At 38.1% G+C, this 18262-nt stretch overlaps 1 protein-coding gene across 2 annotated transcripts; it reads left to right on the forward strand.

The window, feature by feature from the left end:
• The first annotated feature begins 2206 nt into the window (after positions 1-2206).
• LOC129754774 (ribosome-binding protein 1) lies at positions 2207-12387 on the forward strand. Of its 2 annotated transcripts, XM_055751008.1 has the most exons (10): positions 2207-2592; positions 6521-7088; positions 7149-7310; positions 7369-8175; positions 8272-8347; positions 8419-8804; positions 9239-9343; positions 9422-9940; positions 10006-10326; positions 10409-12387. In XM_055751008.1, the coding sequence occupies exons 2-9, from the start codon at positions 6669-6671 to the stop codon at positions 10123-10125; spliced, it is 2595 nt and encodes an 864-aa protein (XP_055606983.1). In that variant the 5' UTR covers positions 2207-2592; positions 6521-6668; the 3' UTR covers positions 10126-10326; positions 10409-12387. The 2 variants fall into 2 exon arrangements, with proteins under 2 accessions (XP_055606983.1, XP_055606984.1); XM_055751009.1 differs by lacking the exon at positions 9239-9343 and having other exon boundaries at positions 2209-2592.
• The last annotated feature ends 5875 nt before the right edge of the window (positions 12388-18262 follow it).

The following is an 18262-nucleotide window of genomic DNA, read 5'->3' on the forward strand; positions in this document are numbered from 1 at the left end:
ATCGTTTTTGAAAATATCAGAAGCACGGTATAACAATAATTCTATTTTGATTGTTATTGTTACAGTGTACATCATGGTAAAATAATAATCCATACTAAAACCTGTGTTACAATACAGAAGTTCCAAGTTGGGCTACAAGAAGCAATGTTGCTGGCCATAGTAGTTTTAGTACCACAATTATGATAACAACAAAGATCGAACAAGCCTCGGTTGGCTTCGGTTCTCAATTTAGGGTCAGTAATCTGGATTTTGATATCTGGATCAAAGTTCAAATCAGGGCTGAATTTCAGCAAAAACCAATTGCACTGTGATGAAAGGTATTTAAACAATTATAAATTAAAATGAAATTATTCTTTATTTCTTTTTTTATTAAACAGTTTGCTTAAGTTATTTCTAGTTCCAAGGAAATTTATTCATGAAGTTGTGCTTTTAAATTAACATTCATAAAGTTGGTTTAAAAGCACAACTAATCATGAATAAAATTCCTTGGAACTAGAAATAAATTGAGCAAACTATTCCAATCCAAAAAACTATAAACTATTCATTGTAAACCATAAAATTTTACGGTAAAAACTATAATACCATAGAAAAACCTTGATTTCCATCTTCGTTTTAACAATGGAAATAATCGGATTTTCATGGTTTTATTGTGAAAAAGCGGAAGCTGTTGTTACCATGAACTTCATATTTTTGAGCTTTCAAATGTATGGAAAATCGCCATTTTTTTCATGGTCACGCTGCATAACAATACCCCTTTTTCATGGTTATTTTCGCCAAAACAGTGAAATGTATGGTCGGAAACAATGAATTCCACCGTGCATTCACGGTATCGTGGACGATAATAAGCATTGTTTGGACCATAAAATTTATGGTATGTGAATATGGAATTCATGGTTTTTTCACCATACTTTTCTATTCGGGCCCAGCTGTACTCGCATTATAATAGCGACGGTTCTAAAAATTTTTTTATTGAAATTCACAATACTCGCCCTGCTCCTCTCCTAACCAATTTCAAAAGATGCCAAAACTGATGATTAAAATAACTTTATAGTTTATGAAATCAAAAAAAATGAAGGCTTGCAGTCACTCTTGGAAATTTAAAATCTATGAAACATTGAAAAAAGATAATAAGCTAGACACGAATGCCATAATGCTGGTGAAGTGTCAAAAATAAAATCTTAAAAAGATAAAAAAATTATAGTGTTTTCGTTTTCTCCACCTGGCACGGGCTATTCCACAAAAAGTACTTACAACCTTGTCTACCGATAAATTATATTCATTCCATTGTTCTATTTGCTTTCCCACTGAAATCTCCTTGATCTGATACAATGAAGAAAATAACATGCAGCTCCTGCAGCTCTGCTTAGGGGCCGTTCAAATATTACGTAACGCAATTTTGGAGCAATTTCAACCCCCAATCCCCCTTACGTAACACATACGTCTCTAAATTTCTAAGCAAAATTCACAAAGCGTAACAAACTGCTTTACTCCCTCCCCCCTCGTAAAATCGTTACGTAATATTTGAATGATTCCTTAAATAGCATAACTAAAGGCGGAATACAGGTATTGAAGACGCCTAAAGTTATGCAACTACAACGAGAAGAACCTGGATGGCCTGAAGTTAACATCGAAAAACACTATTTAAATATCATTATATTTGCCAAAGATTATCATCGGTTAAACTATTTTATAGAAGATTTGTTTGATTTTCTCACCATTTATTGTTAAATTTAGTTAAAGTTTTGATACTTTTCAAAAATCAGGACAAATCAGGACATTTTTAAGGTCATTTTTCAAAAATCATGACAATTCAAGCGTTTTTGAAAAATCAGGACGGCCTCTCAAAAATCAGGACAAATCCTGAAAAATCTGGACACCTGACACCCCTGCCTTGGTTTGACAAACGTTTTTCAAACGTCAGGCGAAAACCCGCTCCAGATAATTGCGCAATGACAGATAGAAGTCAAGACAAATTTACCAGTTTTCTTAACCAAACTCTTCTTAAAATCGCCTGATATCCGGCAAATTCAGCGCACAGGGATTATTCGTGACATATTTTTCGAGCATAAATGCTATGATGGTGTGTGTGAAATGTTCCGTGCAAAAGATACTAGACTTCCGTCTCGCTTCTGCCACCAAGCCAACCTAACGGGACTTTGGTTGTGTTCGTTTGCTGCTTCGATACTCTCCTACGTGGTCAAAATTACCACCAGCCAGAAGCAGCAGCCAGCCAGCAGAATCGTCTACGCGAGTTAGCGGTGAAGATTGTGCGGTGCGGTTAGGGAGCGTTCGTCAATTTTCGTTACCATACTTGCAGCCAACGATTAAAAATTATCCAGTAGCTGATTTTCCCCGTTCTTTGTGGATTACGGATAGGAGTGATTAACCGGAAATCCGTCGTCGTTCCAAGTGTCGTGAATCTGGAAGGTGTCATAGCCTTTAGGAAAATTAGTGTCCGTGTACTTTTTACGGCCTTCTAGAAATTTGCTGATCAACTTTTCTTCCTGCAACGTCTTCGTCATCCTCTTGGATAGAGGAAGCAGCAACGAAAAGAATCGAAGAGGCGAGTGGATTCCGGAGATTCTTCAAATCGTAAGTACCCAATTGGCTTGGTTATATGAATTTTCAATTTTAAATAAATCTTCGGGATCTTAAATTGTGAGTATTTTTTCATGCTTCGTCAATCAATATATGCGAAGAGCAAGCCGTTCTGATACCGGGTCCTTCCGGTGGCCTAGAAGTTTATCGGCATTAAGAACCGAAAGTTCCCCTTTTTTATTTGATGACGACGACGAAATAATTGCGAGATAGAGTTGGAAAAGTTCTTTCGCCTTTTTGATGATAAATCCCGGAGGAACAGAGTGAGATGGTAAAACCATGATGGCGGCCATCGTATGCCCCGTGTATGAAATTATTCGCCTTTCTCTCCCCCCGTTCGTCCGTGTCATCACACATAAAAAAACGGAAAAAATAATCGCTTTTGGCCTGTGATGGTCGTTACGCTACTAGCCCGTAAAGGCCCGTAATAGTTTCGGGAAGCATTTCATGGGAAAAGAAGAAGAAGGCTCGGGCCGCTGATACTGACCCGCTTAGTACAGAGCACGGCCTGCTGCTAGCTAGCTAGCTAGCATGTTGTCGAACAATTTTGGATTAGGAAATCCAACCAACATGTTGATGATGCAGTCGTGGATTTATTTTTTCGTTCCACCCTTCTTTCGCTCCACCCAATTGCAGCATACGGCGCGCCGCTTCCACAGCCACTGGCTCATAGATAGATTCGGCAAACCAGCCAGCAAGCACTGCTGTGATCGTCATTCATGATGAGTCAATGACTTCTGAACCAAATGTTCGAAAGGTCATATGTGATCATAAGAGAACCTTTTTCTCGATTTTCATCAATTATACCGACTGAAATCCCGTGAATTCTTGATACTTCCTAATTAGTTTTGAATAATCGTTTAAACTTTAGTATGTATTTAAATATGAATATGTAAGATAATTATTTGTCAACGTATTCACGTTGAGAATTCAAAGTAGGAAGTTTGTAAAATTAAAAAATTATTATAAAATTTGTATTTAAAAACTTTCATGTAAAAAAGGTTTTATCTAAAGATTTTTTGCTGTTAAATTTATTAAAGCCTGTTAAAAGTTTGAAGAACTATAAGGCGTAATTTACTACTTACTTTAACGGAAACGACAGTTTTTAAGCTTTAAGAAATAAAATTGTTTAGTCTATGATCTTGGGCAGCTGATCGCATGACTTCATTTTTCGTATCTCTATTGCGTTATGAACTCTGGCCACATGTTCGCCCACTGCAGCCAGCCACGTTTTGTTGCTTTGTTGTCGCTACATGTCAGCATGTCACCCACCACACTCAATCTTACAAACTTTTGTCAAGAAGTTCTGAGATCTGATCACTCTACCAGTCACAGCACTAGTTAATCAACGTCCATGCTTCATGACTGGAATGACATTTGAATATGTATTTTGTCCGAAAATCGTTCTGTATCTTGGCAACCAAAAAAAAAAAAAAATATCGATTACGCAGTTGACGAGTTACAGTATACGTTTTGGAGGTCTTGGGCATCTTTTTTTTTTTTGTTTTGTTTCGATTATAGTCGTTTTAACATCTTTATGTCATTCGCGACTCATATCAACGATGAAGTTGGCGGACAAGTCATTGAAAAACTTATCCGGTACAACTGTGATAGATGTTTACACTTGGGCTCGAACTCACGGACATCGGCTCAGAAAGCAACTGACTTGCCAACTTGGCATCTTTATCCCAGGAAACAACAAAGCGAACAAAAGAGCTTTGGATGCGAAAAAAACTCCAAGACCTTTTATATAAGTGACCTAAACCTTAAAAAACCTTGTCAAAGTGAACTGAGACCCTTATTCTTTTTTGTTTCGATTATAATTATTGTTTAACCATCTTTTGGTCATTCAACGATGCAGTTGGCAGACATTCATTGGAAAGCTTATCCGGTACAATTGTGTACGATTATACTCTTGCGATCGGCTTAGAAGTCTAGTGTTCTGCCAACTAAGCTATATCACAAGCCCACTCTAGTTCTGAAGAAGCTTATATTTAAAGGTACACAACTTTTCGACATTAACTTAACACTATCGAAATTTTGATTCGATAAATTTTAAAGTCTTTAGCAAACAGTACCAGTTTCGGGAGGCAAATGTTCCTAGATCGTTTATAAATAGTAAGATCATAAGCGGTTCTAAGTTGCTAATCAATCCAAAATAGTTTTGGAAGCTTGTCAGGAATCAACAAATTTTGAACGGATCACTGCCTTAAATATTTGTAGCTATCAGCACGGCTAACCCTTATCCCGGAATCTGTTATCTCTTTGTCAAATAATTCTACAGCATCTTTACTAAATTCTCAATAACCCCAAAACGTTTAGATAGAGGATGTCGTCACAAACGCAGCTGCTAAGCTTACATGTAAAAAGGGAAAAAGGGTGATCCCAATACATTATCCTGTGATCATAAATTTGGCAATTGGGCTTGTGATATAGCTCAATTGCCTCCTGAATCACAAGTCAGCTGCCTCTTGAGCCAATGTTCGCCAATTCGAGCCTAAGAGTAAACATCGAACATAGCTATATCGGATAAGTTTTTCAATAACTGTCTGCCAACTGCAACGTTGATATAAAATTACGAATGCCAATGGTAAAAATACTATAATCGAAACAAAACAAAAAAAACTATAATTTTTGCAACAATCAGAGTTATATACCCATATACTTATTTTGTCCCAAACTGATGCTCTGCAGTTACTTAACAATTGTCCATTTTAATTAGGTTGTCGATAAAGCCTTCTAAAGTCTAATTCGAGTCATCATTGATCAAGTGTTTAAAAACGTGTGTTGTCTGAAAAGCTCGTATCGCAACATTTTTGGTTCAATCACCAAATACGTTTCAACTGTTTGGTGCCTCTCCTACTATCAACACTATCATAACGTTGTCAAACAGATTTTTACGATACGGCTATAGACACCTAAACTGGCAAGCAATATCCGTTTTACTTATCAAGCTTTGAAAATAGCAACAAGAATTTCATTCATCGTCGATCTTTCCGCTTCACAAACCGATTGTTCTTCGCTACATATGTACATGCATTACATGAAGCGTTAGGAAGCTTAAAGGACATTGGTTTGAGTTTAGATAAATGGTTCAAAGGGTGTTGATGCAGGCCTTTGACGAGAACCACCAAATTAAGTTCATTGATTAAAAAAAAAGCATTTTTCAGAAAGAGGGTAAAAACCTTAATCAATACGTGACAGCACAAAGCATATGATGGCTATCCTCTCCCCTGAAACTAGAATTAAACAATCGAATTCATGCGAGTTCTAAGATTGAAACTTTTTTGATGCTTCTTGGAACGATCATACAAATTGGCAAATAAAGAACCACTTTCTCTCAGCTGTCCAATCAACGTTATCCACGCCCCTGTCATATAATTACTAAGTTGATAATCTGTTGTAAAACAAATATCTAGTTTGCGATAAAATGCACGCTTGTTTAAAGTTGATTCGGCTCGAAGCTGCCTCTTCTTGATAGAAGATGTTCTAGCAGCAAAACAGTAGTTGCTGTTATCTTAAGACTTCAATTGCATAGAAACGGTACTCGCTCGCTAATCGGAGCTGTTGTGGCCGAAGGGTGTTCAAGCGTTCTTGTTCAGGCATATCTAGAATTTATCCGTTTCGTTGTTTGTCTTTCAAATTAAGTATTCGCTTTTTTTTCTCCACTAGCTTAATCCCAAAACAACAGACATCAAACTTGTCTTGCAACCAAAATCACAGCTCAAGTTTCCTTGTCTAGACTAAGCTGACTAAACTTAATTTTGTTATCACATTATTATTCGATGTTCTTGAAGAACCAGACACTGCTGACGCGACTGCACGACATATATTCTTCACAAAACTTAAGTTTTACTGTTCAAATGTCACACTATTAGTAGGACTTACTTTAAAAGCATTTTTTGGTTTGATCTATTTACAGCGCAAGAACATTAACAGTACTTGTTTGCAAGTCTGTTCATTTTTTGTGAGTTGACTGTTTATTATCGTCCAAATTCGAAACACCACTTCGAAACGGGAATCTCCCCCCAAAACTTCCACACAATAGTTGGTGACCAAGCCATGCAAATATGGATCTTACGATTCTCGTTGTAATCATTGCCGGGACCTTGGCCTCGATGCTCGGGTTGTACTTTTTTCTGATGAAACCATTGGCTGGAAAGTCGTTTGAAGAAATTCAAAAGGAAAAACGCGAGATGCGCGAAAAGATTTTGGGCACGGGTGCAAGTGCCAGCGAGAAGTTGAAAACTTCCAAGGATAACGCTAACAAGAAGGCTAAAAAGGGAGGCAATAAGAAATCACAGCCTCCCAAACAGAAAGCGGTGAAGGACTCTGATTTGGACTCGGCTGAGGTGGAAAGCGATTCAAACGCCTCCGATAGTCCCTTGGAAGAGGAAATCAATCCATTGACCTATGCCAGGAAAACCATCAACACTAGTGTGGAATATGCTGAAACCGAACCGTTTGCATTGAGTGAATCCCATGGAAAGGTAATTGAAATAATTTTTGTTAGCATCAATAAATAAGTCGCCCCCCTCCCGTTTCTTTAGAAAAAAGACAAGCAACAGGGTCAAGGAAAGAAGAATAAACAAAAGGGGGGAATACTGCTCAACAAATCGGAACCCGTGTTGGTGAAACAGGAATCGGCTCCGGAGATCAACCATTTCGAAGAAAGCCATCCCAAAGATGCTTTAGAGATTGCCCGTCAACATGTGCGTAAAATATTTTGTTATAAAGCATAAATATATTAATATAGATCTTTACTTACAGAAGGAAGAAGAAGCGAAAACTAAATTTCAACCAAAAGAGCAGCGCAAGAATAAGCAGAAAGATCATCCTAAACCGTCCCCAAAAACTAGTGGCGTTGAAGAAATTGCTGCGGCTCAAGTTGTTGCTCCTGTGACTGCAAATATTCCTCCTGTAGCCGAAGCTAAAACCGTTGCTAACAAGGAAAAATCGAACAAAAAGAAGAAAAATGAACTGATTACCCAACAATTGGCTGAAGTACAAGATGTTGCTAACGTACAATCGTTGGTGCGCATTTTGGCCAAGGCTGATATGCCGCGAAATGACATTCAAATTTTGATCGATTTCCTACTCAACAAGCAACAGGACACTTTGGCTAAGGATCCTTCTGAATGGAATGATCCATCAGACCCTTTACAGAAGTTAAAGAAACAATTGCAAGATAAGGAAACCCAATTGCTGGAGGAACAGCAGGCAGCTGCCAGTTTGCAGGCCAAATTGAAAGAACTTCGTCAAGAACTGAATAATGAAAAGGTTCAAGGCGGCGCTACTCTCAAAAGCTACAACGAAGAGTTGAATGCCAAGCGGCTTGAAGTACAGAATCTCAATCAGCAACTGCAGTTGGTTTCGGAGAAATTCACCGCTGAGAAGCAAAACATTTCTCAGCAATTCCAACAATTGCAAACCAAATACGTGCAGCTGAATGAGAAGCATGCCGCCAATCAGGAAAGTGCAGCCACGATTGCTCAACTGAACGACAATTTGCAGTTGCTTCAGCATGAATTGATGGCCAAGGGTCAGCTGTTGAATGAAAAACTGCAAATTGAAGAGGTAAGTATTTTTTTGTAACGTTGTTGTATAATAAACGTTTTCCAGTTTGAGATAAGATAAGCCTCAATATGAGATGTTCTGTAAAATCTATTTTAGGAGTTATTAAAGAAGAAGACTGATTATGAGATTTTGCTTCACACTAAAGACGAACTGATACAACAGCGAGGTCAAGGTAAGTTACTATTCACTTTGGATTTCTATTTTGAAGCGTTTTACTAAATGCATTGTTTTACTAATCATTAGAGCTAGCTGCCTATCAGAATGAGCTTCAGCAACTACGTGTCATTGCCAATCAGAAGGATGAGCTCGCAAAAACTTGCCAACAGCAAGGCTATGAGCTAGAACAAATTAAAGCACAATTTAGCGAACTGCAGGCTAAACAGAAGGAAGCAGCAGCCGCAGCCGTTGCCGCAGTAGCTGCCAACAATCAGGTGGAAGAAACTAGCAAGGTCGAAATTCGCAATCTCCAGAATGCATTGGATTCCAGCAAAACAGAGTTGGGTTTGTACCGAACGGCCGTAGCCGAATGCCAAACTAAACTGGCCGACCAGGAGCAACTGGTCAAGGAAATGAGAGCCCACAAAGACGAACTGCTGAAGCAGATCGAGGAACAGAAGGCCAAAAATAATGTGAGTAGTATTATTTCTTTGTTTGATGCATTGTTACTTACAACTTCGGGAATTGTGTTATATATTTGAAAAACCAAACTATTTGTTTGCATTCAAATACATTTCACAGCTTTTTGAACTGTTAATATGATTTTCTGATTGAGAACAAAGCAAAATTTAATAACATACATTTTGATAAACTTCATACATGACGTTTGAAATCAATCGAAATAATGTACAAATTTCCGTTTTATCTGTTAATATAAATGTTTCAATGCATAATGCTTTCGTTTATTTTTTATTTTCGATTCCTTTTCACACAAACATCATATCTTTATCCATGACTTTAAATGCAATTTGGCTGGTTATCGTTCCTGTCTCCTGATCCTTTCGTATCCTTAACCACATCCTGTGCACATCCTTCAACTCACTTTTGTACGGTCACCATCGCATAGGATTTACGAATGAAGAACTGGAAGCTGGTTGAAGCATTGCAACTTGCTCAAAATAACATCTCGGTAAAACAGACCGGCACTAACAAAAATGAGAATAGTAAAGTTGTAAGTTTCAGGCGATTAAAAAATGTCCAAATTTGAGGCCACGAATAGATTTTTTTTTAAATTTTTTTTTTCCACTAGGAGTTGAGCAAAAACGCAACCAACAATCACACTCCGATGCTAGCCTCGGAACCCTCAGTCAACGTCGAAAAGGTGATTTTAGAGGAGCAAACACGCACCAAGGATTTGCTATTCAAGTTGCTTCCATCAGATATTGTTTCGGCGCTGCCACTGGACGCAACAAACTTCCAGAGCTGGCTCGAAACGACTGCCACATGCATCCGGGAACAACTGGAGAGCAGTCGGAAGGTGGTCAGCACCAGCAGTAGTACCAGCACAAACACAGCCCCTGTTAGTGAGGTGCACACCAGTAATAATAACTGCAATAATAACACTAGTAGGAGTAGTAATAGTAACAACAATAATAGCTTACATGATAACAATGATGCCCATGATGGGCACGATGTTGAGGGTAATGAAAGTCGAAGTAAAAATGGCGCACCGGAGTCAGACTCCGACGAGGATCCTCAATCATTGGTGCTAAAAAATGAACAGCTGCAGAAAACTGTAGATCAATACAAGTGCATCATTGCTGACACGGTAAGCTGAAAAGATTTGTTCAAAAATCTTCAATAAGTCTATATTTTTTCTCATTTCTATCATAGGAGATTATGTTGAAGAATTTGGAAACGAAAGTCATTGAGCAGGACATTCACTGGCGCTCGGTAGTGCAAGCCAAGGAAAAGGAACTGACTCTGATCAAATCAGCCGGTGCGATGCAGTAGTAGCAATAGGAACCTCACCCTATAGTAGCAGTTGTGTAATATGTTCGTATAAAACAATAACTACAAAACTAGTAGAACAAAGAACGAAGTGAGCAAAAAAGCAGCAAAATCAGAGCGGGAGCCAACCGTGAGCAGCAGGGACGGGTACGTGTGGAAATGTTGAATCTTTGAAATAGAGTGAGCATGCATTTCGAATTGGAGGTATGTTATTCTAAGTCGTTGGTTCTTTGAAATGAATTACGCACAACATTGAACGATGATAAACCTATTTTCAACTTTGCAGGCAGGTGGATCAACAGAACCGAATCGAAATTCCTATGCACATGTAACAGTCCTATCCAACAGTAAGCCGAGGAAAAGATTGTACAGATTGAGCATGTAGTGGTTGGATTTTGTGATTCGACAGTGTTTCTCGATTACTGTACTATATTTTGTTAATGTAGAAATTCTTAAAACACGATCGTTCTTATTTTCGTATTCCTTATTTTAAACCGTTTTTCAAAGTTTCGTTCACATCAATTCTGAAAAGCCATATGCTCTTAAGTTTATATAAATCCAACGAACATTTAACGAAAAAATAACAACACTGTAAGCCGGTCTTAAGGTGTTCATATTTATCGTGCAACAAAGATTCATTAAGATAAATCTACATTTGAAACCTTTATTAATACTGTTTTCATTTGTCCAGATATAAATTTAAATCGAACAAAACATTATCGAACAGTATAGTCACCTAAGCACACCCCTTTATGGAATGAATGCATTTTGCTTAGCTTTTTGGTCAAATTTTTGTTTGTCTATTAGCGTTAATTATTGTTTAAATTCCATTGAGATCGAAAAATAGTTTTTTTTTTAAATTAAATTATACTTTACTATATCACATCATTAGTATCCACACAATGTGCAAAACTGTTAGTTCTAAGACGAATAAGGACATTTATAATTCTTTTTCGCAGAATGAACCGTTTAACATGAATTTGTCAATACAGTTTATCAAACTAGAGTCGTGTAGAATTTTATACTATGCATTCAAATATTACCATATATTTTACGTCAGGGTAGACCACTTCATTGCTTGCGTCAAATTTATCAACAAAAACATGAAAGTGGTACCATCTAAATTTGATTGTTTAAATTTTTCACTTTATGATTTGTTATCCCAACTTTCTACCGTATTAAAACCCTGTATCCTCATGATGTTCAGTTGTTCAATTAGTCACTACTTTTTTTGAAAAAAAAAATGGCACTTCTACCGATACCTGTAAGGTATCTGTTGCTGTGTACTGTTTTATGAGAATAAGTTGTAAAACAAACTCCCTATCTACTCTGAATAAATAGAATCGAATCATCAGAATTCTTGTTATATACTGAATCAACAATCATTCTAAGTACTACTCAAATAAATTCTATGTTATCTAATACGCTGTTAATCAGTTTCATTCATTAAGTTGTGTATCGTTCTGAATATGTTTAGAGTATGGTGTATTGAATTGAATCGAAAAGCAAAAGCATTCTAAATTGTGGATTCTTCCTCACAAAACAACACCGAAATAAGTTCGAAGGTTTAAAGTCTCTATAATTCAACAATAAACAATTTCGAAGGAAAGTGTCTACTAATCGGATTGATTCTGAGAGATTTCTATCGAGCAGTTTTTTTTGGCGAATCCCCATGATTTGTAGCGCTAAGTCCGCGGTCTAATCAACTTGCAGGAAGTTGAATAAAGAAAAAGTCACTAAAAGACATAATATGAGTTATTATTTTTATACACGGAAGAATGAAAGTAATAAATGGAATTATGAAATTCAAACATTAGATATACACAACACATAAACTTTATCTGATAGAGGAAACAAATACACGATAAAAATAGGCGCGCAAAATAAAATATTGGCAGAGTGAGAATACAAAAGCGAAAGCGAGCATAGAATAACAACCGTACGGCAGTGGAAGCGAAATGAACCCAACACTTCATAAATAAACCAACGCGTTCTGTAGGAATATAAGATTATAAAAGGTAATAAAAAAAAACAGATTATTTTAATTAACGAAAAGACGACGCCAGCAGTTATTTGTTTAACCCGAAATAAGAGCGAATCATTTAGAAACCAGAACCGAGGAGAAGCTAGGTGCGAAACTCCTCCCCTGTGAACGAAGTAGGGTTCATCTTAAAATGTGTTCGTGAGCGAAACAAAAACTACTTCTATCCTTTTTTGGCATTAAGAGGAAATCCAAAAACGAATAAATCAATTCTAACGCATAAATTTGTTTGAATTCAATCATCCGAAACTATGGGAGTTATTAAGCAATCACTAGCGACACCATGTCTTCCATAGAAGAGTTTAGATTAGTAAGAAAGCTCGTGGGAACGGTCAAACATTTTTTCTAACTTCGAAACGTCAAACATTTATCTGGCATCACTGATCTATTCCCTATAAAAAAGCACTATTCGGCCCCTATTCGCAAATGAGTCTCATTTGTATTTAAAATTTAAATCGTTTTTGAGTTCTCGATAGAAAACGCTTCCTTTGGGTTCCCAAAATTTTGAAAAAAGTGAGCCCTGGTGTGTCTCATGCTGAAAATATTCGCATATGAGTCTCATGAGCAACATTCCACGCTACACGATATAATCGAAAGAATCTCAAGATGACCCATTTCAGGCAACAACCCACCATACTCCCAATTCTTATTATCATGTTGTATGTATGTATGTATGTTGGTTATCCACCATGGGTGCACGGATTCACTGCAGTTTCTGCCAAAGTATGTGTTCACGTGCATTCTTTAGATTATTAAGTTCGACAAATCTCTGCAACGCGTACACCCAAGGATCCGAAATTGGATCATTTCTCCTTATCGTCAAGCGAGAGAATTCTCCGCCGAAACAAACATGGTGTATTTTCTCTCTGCTACAATCCCATTTTATCAGCCTAGAGAGAGTTCCTGCAAAGAATCTTGTTTCATTGTATCCTACGGGCAGACGAATGCAACAGATCACCTATCTATAATGAATCAACTCAACGATGATAAGCGACATTGAAAATACAAGTTGTCGCTTATCACCTCTGAATGCTATCTGTGTAGAGCGACTCAAGAGACAACTCTGAGCGATGTATTATCCTTCGTTTGTTTCCGAGCTGGTTTGGTTGTAGCGTTCAGCAGAAGGATGGAGCATTTTTCCTAACAGGAGAATCGGCGTATACAAATCGTATGCCTACACGTATTTTGACTTATTTGGAATTCGAAATTGTTCTGGAATTTTTAATATCCACCTACATAATTTTTGAATTACTTGTTTTTACTTAATGGAAAACATTAGCTTGCTCCTGGTGGTATCGTTCCAGTCGAATTTATTTGACTGAAAAATATACATTTCCCATCCAAATAACTACTTTTCTGCACTTTTCATGGTTGAATAGAAATAAATTTTGCTTTGATGTTAAATTTGAAAATTAAAACTCACCTCAGATATTTGGTTATGCAATGTATTTTTTTAAATAAAATGATAAATGATGCCTTCTGGAAAAAATGTTCTGATGAATAGTTAATTCTGGGGTTTGATTTTGGGAATTTGTCATTTTGGGCATTGCCGTGGAATGGGAGGAAGGGGGGGTTGGCTTTACCCCCCCCCCCCTCTCCCATGAGGGTCTAGGAAAAGTGAGCGGATACTTTACTCTAAACAAAACAAGTTTAATTATTATTTATTGAATTTTGATAATTGAATGAGGTTATACAAGAGTGACAATCCTGAGTCAAAGCTGATGAAAAAAAACCCCTAAATCTAATCCGAATCCTCAGAATGGGGGTAAGCTTCCGAATCCTGCTACAAATTTTAAAAATGATAGAAATTCATATCTGAATATTGAATTTGAAATCAGATTAAACTCATTTCAGAGGATCCCTATTATCAAAATGGAAATTGTATTTCTGTTTTCATATTTCAAATTCCGTATCTAGTTTAGTATTCTTGGTATTCTATTCACATCGTCAATAGAAAATAGAAATTAAATGGTGTTTCGAAATCGTTATCCAAATTTGGTTTTGTATTTCATTCAAAAAAATTTCCATAAATTTTTTCTTCAACTCATATTTTATGCATATGAGTTGAAACTTCAGGGAAAGGTTGATAATTATTATATGATTATGTTCATCATTTGGACTTCATATTTTAATTCAGATTTGCAAGTTGTATTGAAAATAAAAAAAAATAAATAATTCAGATTGAATAAAAAAAAACCTTTAAATTAAAATACTATTAAATTAACGATTGAGGGCTCTGAAAGAAATTTCAATTCTGTGCAGTAAAGTCGCGAATGCCATAAAGATGGTAAAACGACTATAATCGCAGCAAAAAAAATCTGTGCTGGTATTGGAAATCTGATCAGGAATCTAAATTTGGAAGTGCAGATCCCGTTCGTTTTTGGCAACATGCACAAACATTTTGTGTTGCCAAAATTGAACGGTTTTTTTCTGAGGTTTTTTCTTTTATTTTTACAAATTTATGATTTTTATTATCAATCACGTTATTTTAAGTCAATTTCCGACCATTTTAAGAATTTTTATATTTTTTTTCTTATGTTTTCGATACATTTTGCACTATTTGTTTTGTTTATAATCATTGTTTTTTTGTCATTTTTACTGTTTTTGTCATTTTTCATCATTTTTAAGTAGATTTTGTCATTTTTAGTCAATTGTTTGTATTTATTTTTTTAATTTTTCATCTTTTCGTAATGTTTGAGTACTTAATTTTTTTTTGATTTTGTTATTGTATTATGTCACCATTTCTGAACGTTAAAACGTATTTTTGGTGTTTGTCTAAATTATATTGGTTCTGTTATAGAGGAAACTAAATGGTAATGTCGCTTCTAAAAACCGTTCAATTTTGGCTTATGTGCCAAAATCGAATGTTGCCAAAATCGAACGGGGTCTGCAGTATTTTTTGTACACTTTATCAAAAGTATTGAAAATGTTTGAATGTCACTCTGAAAAACTGAAAAAAAATACTGAAGAAAGCTTCGAGTTCCTCGCAAGCCCGCAACTCAAATAAACTCCTTCTCAGATAACTTACCATTATCAACAATGCATCAAACTGAGAATAAATTGTGAATAACGAAACCAATAAAAATTAATATAAAATGTTCATTAAGTGTAGGATAATGTTTGTGATCGATTAAGATTTAAAAGTTGTTTGAATCCTCAAACCTTTCGATGGAAAATTACTTTTTTTCTTAGAAATAATGATAACTAATTAAGCAATTTTTTCAATATCCTCACCAGTTTCTCACACTTTGCGGAACAAATAGTAACGAAAATGTCATAAGTAAGTTCCTTTTAATTCTTAGAATATTTTTTGTCAAAACATGATTCAAAAATATATTGAAGAGGCTTTTCGTGGGCGATGCCACATGAATAAAAATGATGGCTATAAAGGATTATGGCAAGACACACCCACACTTCCCCAAACCAGCGTGTACTCACCGCATTTTCGCCGAATGGATCCCACTGTACGGCACCTCGCCTGCCCTGCATGCGTCCGCCGCCTTTCGACCGAGCGCCGATCGGATGGCACCTCGTGCCTTTTCCGCTATTCGGCCGCCCTACGCCTGGGGCCGATTGGTGGCGCTGTCGCTGCTGGTCGGCCGCCCTACGCCTGGGGCCGATTGGTGGCGCTGTTGCTGCTGGTCGGCCGCCCTACGCCTGGGGCCGATTGGTGGCGCTGTTGCTGCTGGTCGGCCGCCCTACGCCTGGGGCCGATTGGTGGCGCTGTTACTGCTGCTTTCCCTTGTGGACCCTCTCTGCCGGAAGACCTCCACTTTTCTTCACGACAGAGTCCCGGGGCCTCCGAGTTTTGTTGTGCTGCTCGGCGATTCGGAGTGCCGATTGGCAGCACTGCGGGAACTGTGGCCCTACGCCTGTGGCGCCTCCTGGGGTCTACCAGGGGGCTGCTGGTCTTGGTTGATTCGTGCCTCCGTCCTACACTTGTGGCGCCTCCTGGGATCTACCAGGGGGCTGCTGCTGTTGTTTGCGCCTCCGCCCTACTTCTGTGGTGCCTCCTGGGGTCTACCAGGGGGCTGCTGATGTTGTTGTTGTTGGCGAGAGGCTTTCACGCTCGGCGGTGTCTCACTCTTCTGTTGCTGGTGGTTTTCCTGCACCTGCACCCAGGGTGCCGGTTCCGTCTCGGATGACGCGCTGGTGGTGCGTGTCTTTGATGGCGGACTGCTGTAGTTGTCAAATTTCACAATATCGGCCTATGATTCGCACATTTAAACGAGTGTCATTTTAGCATTTCCTAGCGCATGGTACAGCACTCCAAAATGAGGCGAGTAGCACTGGAAACCTCGCTTCTCCGGTAACTTATTGAATCGCACTCTAGGAAGGCAGACACAAATTTCCACTAGGATTCACTAGGCTCAGGAAAAAGCAAATTGGGTGCACCTCCGGGGAACACGAAACGCGATTTCCGAATTTTCCAAGCCACGAGACAACCGAACCGCACGCTTTCTTCCGATGAACCCCCCTTTTTCCGCGTGGCAATTTTTTGACAACCTTTGTTGCACGCCGCGTTTCCTTCCTCATTTTTGGGTGCTCTTGACATAAAATTTCACGCTTGTCGTATTTTAACCAATTTTGGTTTAATAATAACAACACGCTGATTTTTCTCTATATGGGGATGGGTTTTTATGTGTTAGTTTGCCAATCGCTCGTATCGTGAAATATTTTTAGGACTAATAACTTAGCTATAAGCTTAAATGCAACACAACATTGCTGCTTTGGTAGAATTTTTCATGGATCATGACAAGGATCCATGAAAAATTCATAATCACGCCACTAGGAGTTCGAAGGAGATATGAAAATCGACGGCTGTGTCGAGAAAACCTCGTACTGATGTCACCCTGCAGTGGTGAGTTTCTTCAAAACTAAAGACAATAAACTATATCTCTACGCCAACGAATCTTGGCAGAATCCAACAAAATTTAAGCCAACAAGTTATGGCAAATGTGTCGATCATTACCAGTATATCTGGCAGAAAGAAACTCCTTCGAATCCTTAAAACAATCTACTTAATAACATCCACCTCAGCAGCATACGAAAATCCAAAATCAAATGGTTATTGATAGAGATAATAACCTAGATCTTACAAATAGAACTTAACAAACGAAATTTAGGTGGGAACTTAACTGGTTTATACTAAAAGCAACAGAAGTCTAAGGAAAAGAGGGATTTAATCCTCTTAATTACCAAGGGCCCGGAATAGAGGTTATACCGCGCCTCCAGATCGCGTTCCTTTTGATATTTCCTTGGCAACCCCCTTGACAACTGTGCATGATCCATTATGTATCATTTTGTGAGGTTGGTGATTTGTGGTCAAGTCTGAATCGGACAGTTGAACTGTCGACACCATTTCAGGCGAGGGTAATTTTTGGTTCCGCTGCGCGTATTTTGGGGTGTGGACCGTGGTAGATGGTGATCTCATAGCTTGTGGTTTTGACAAAGTTGGTAGATAGCTTTTGAGAAATTCGTTTTGATCGGGAAGTCGTAATCGGAATTTGACATAGTTGGTTGAAGATAGTCTTGATCGGGAAGTCTTAATCGGAAGTTGAAATGGTTGGTTGAAGATAGTCTTGATCGGGAAGTCTTAATCAGGAGTTGTCGTGGTTGATTGAAGCTGGTCTTGATCGGGTAGTCTTAATCGGGAGTTAACATGGTTGATTGAAGCTGGTCTTGATCGGGTAGTCTTAATCGGGAAGTCTTGATCGGGTGGTCTTAACCGGGAGGACTTAATCGGGAGTTTATTGTGGATGTACTTGTTCGGTTTTCTTATTTCTGGGAAGCCTGGTCAGCTATGGTCCTCCGGACTAGGAGAAAGTCAGCAGGAATCTTGCAACCTCTTTCAAGCTACCGTGGGCGTTGTCCTGATTCGTCTTGTTGATGCTGTGCTGAATAAGCGGAGTTCGTGCTTGCGGGACAAAATCGGATGTTGCTGCTGCTGCGAATGAGCTCCCTCAGACGGGCCCTTCTTCCGGAGTCGTCGCGCAAAGCAGATGGTTGTGGTGCTGACGATGAACGTGTTTTTTGCATCGGCGATGCTTTTGTTGGCAACCTTGGGTAGCGGACATAGCTAAACTTGTTACTGTACTC

The sequence above is a fragment of the Uranotaenia lowii genome, chromosome 3 (assembly GCF_029784155.1).
Source record: "Uranotaenia lowii strain MFRU-FL chromosome 3, ASM2978415v1, whole genome shotgun sequence".
Classification (NCBI taxonomy): Eukaryota; Metazoa; Arthropoda; class Insecta; order Diptera; family Culicidae; genus Uranotaenia; species Uranotaenia lowii.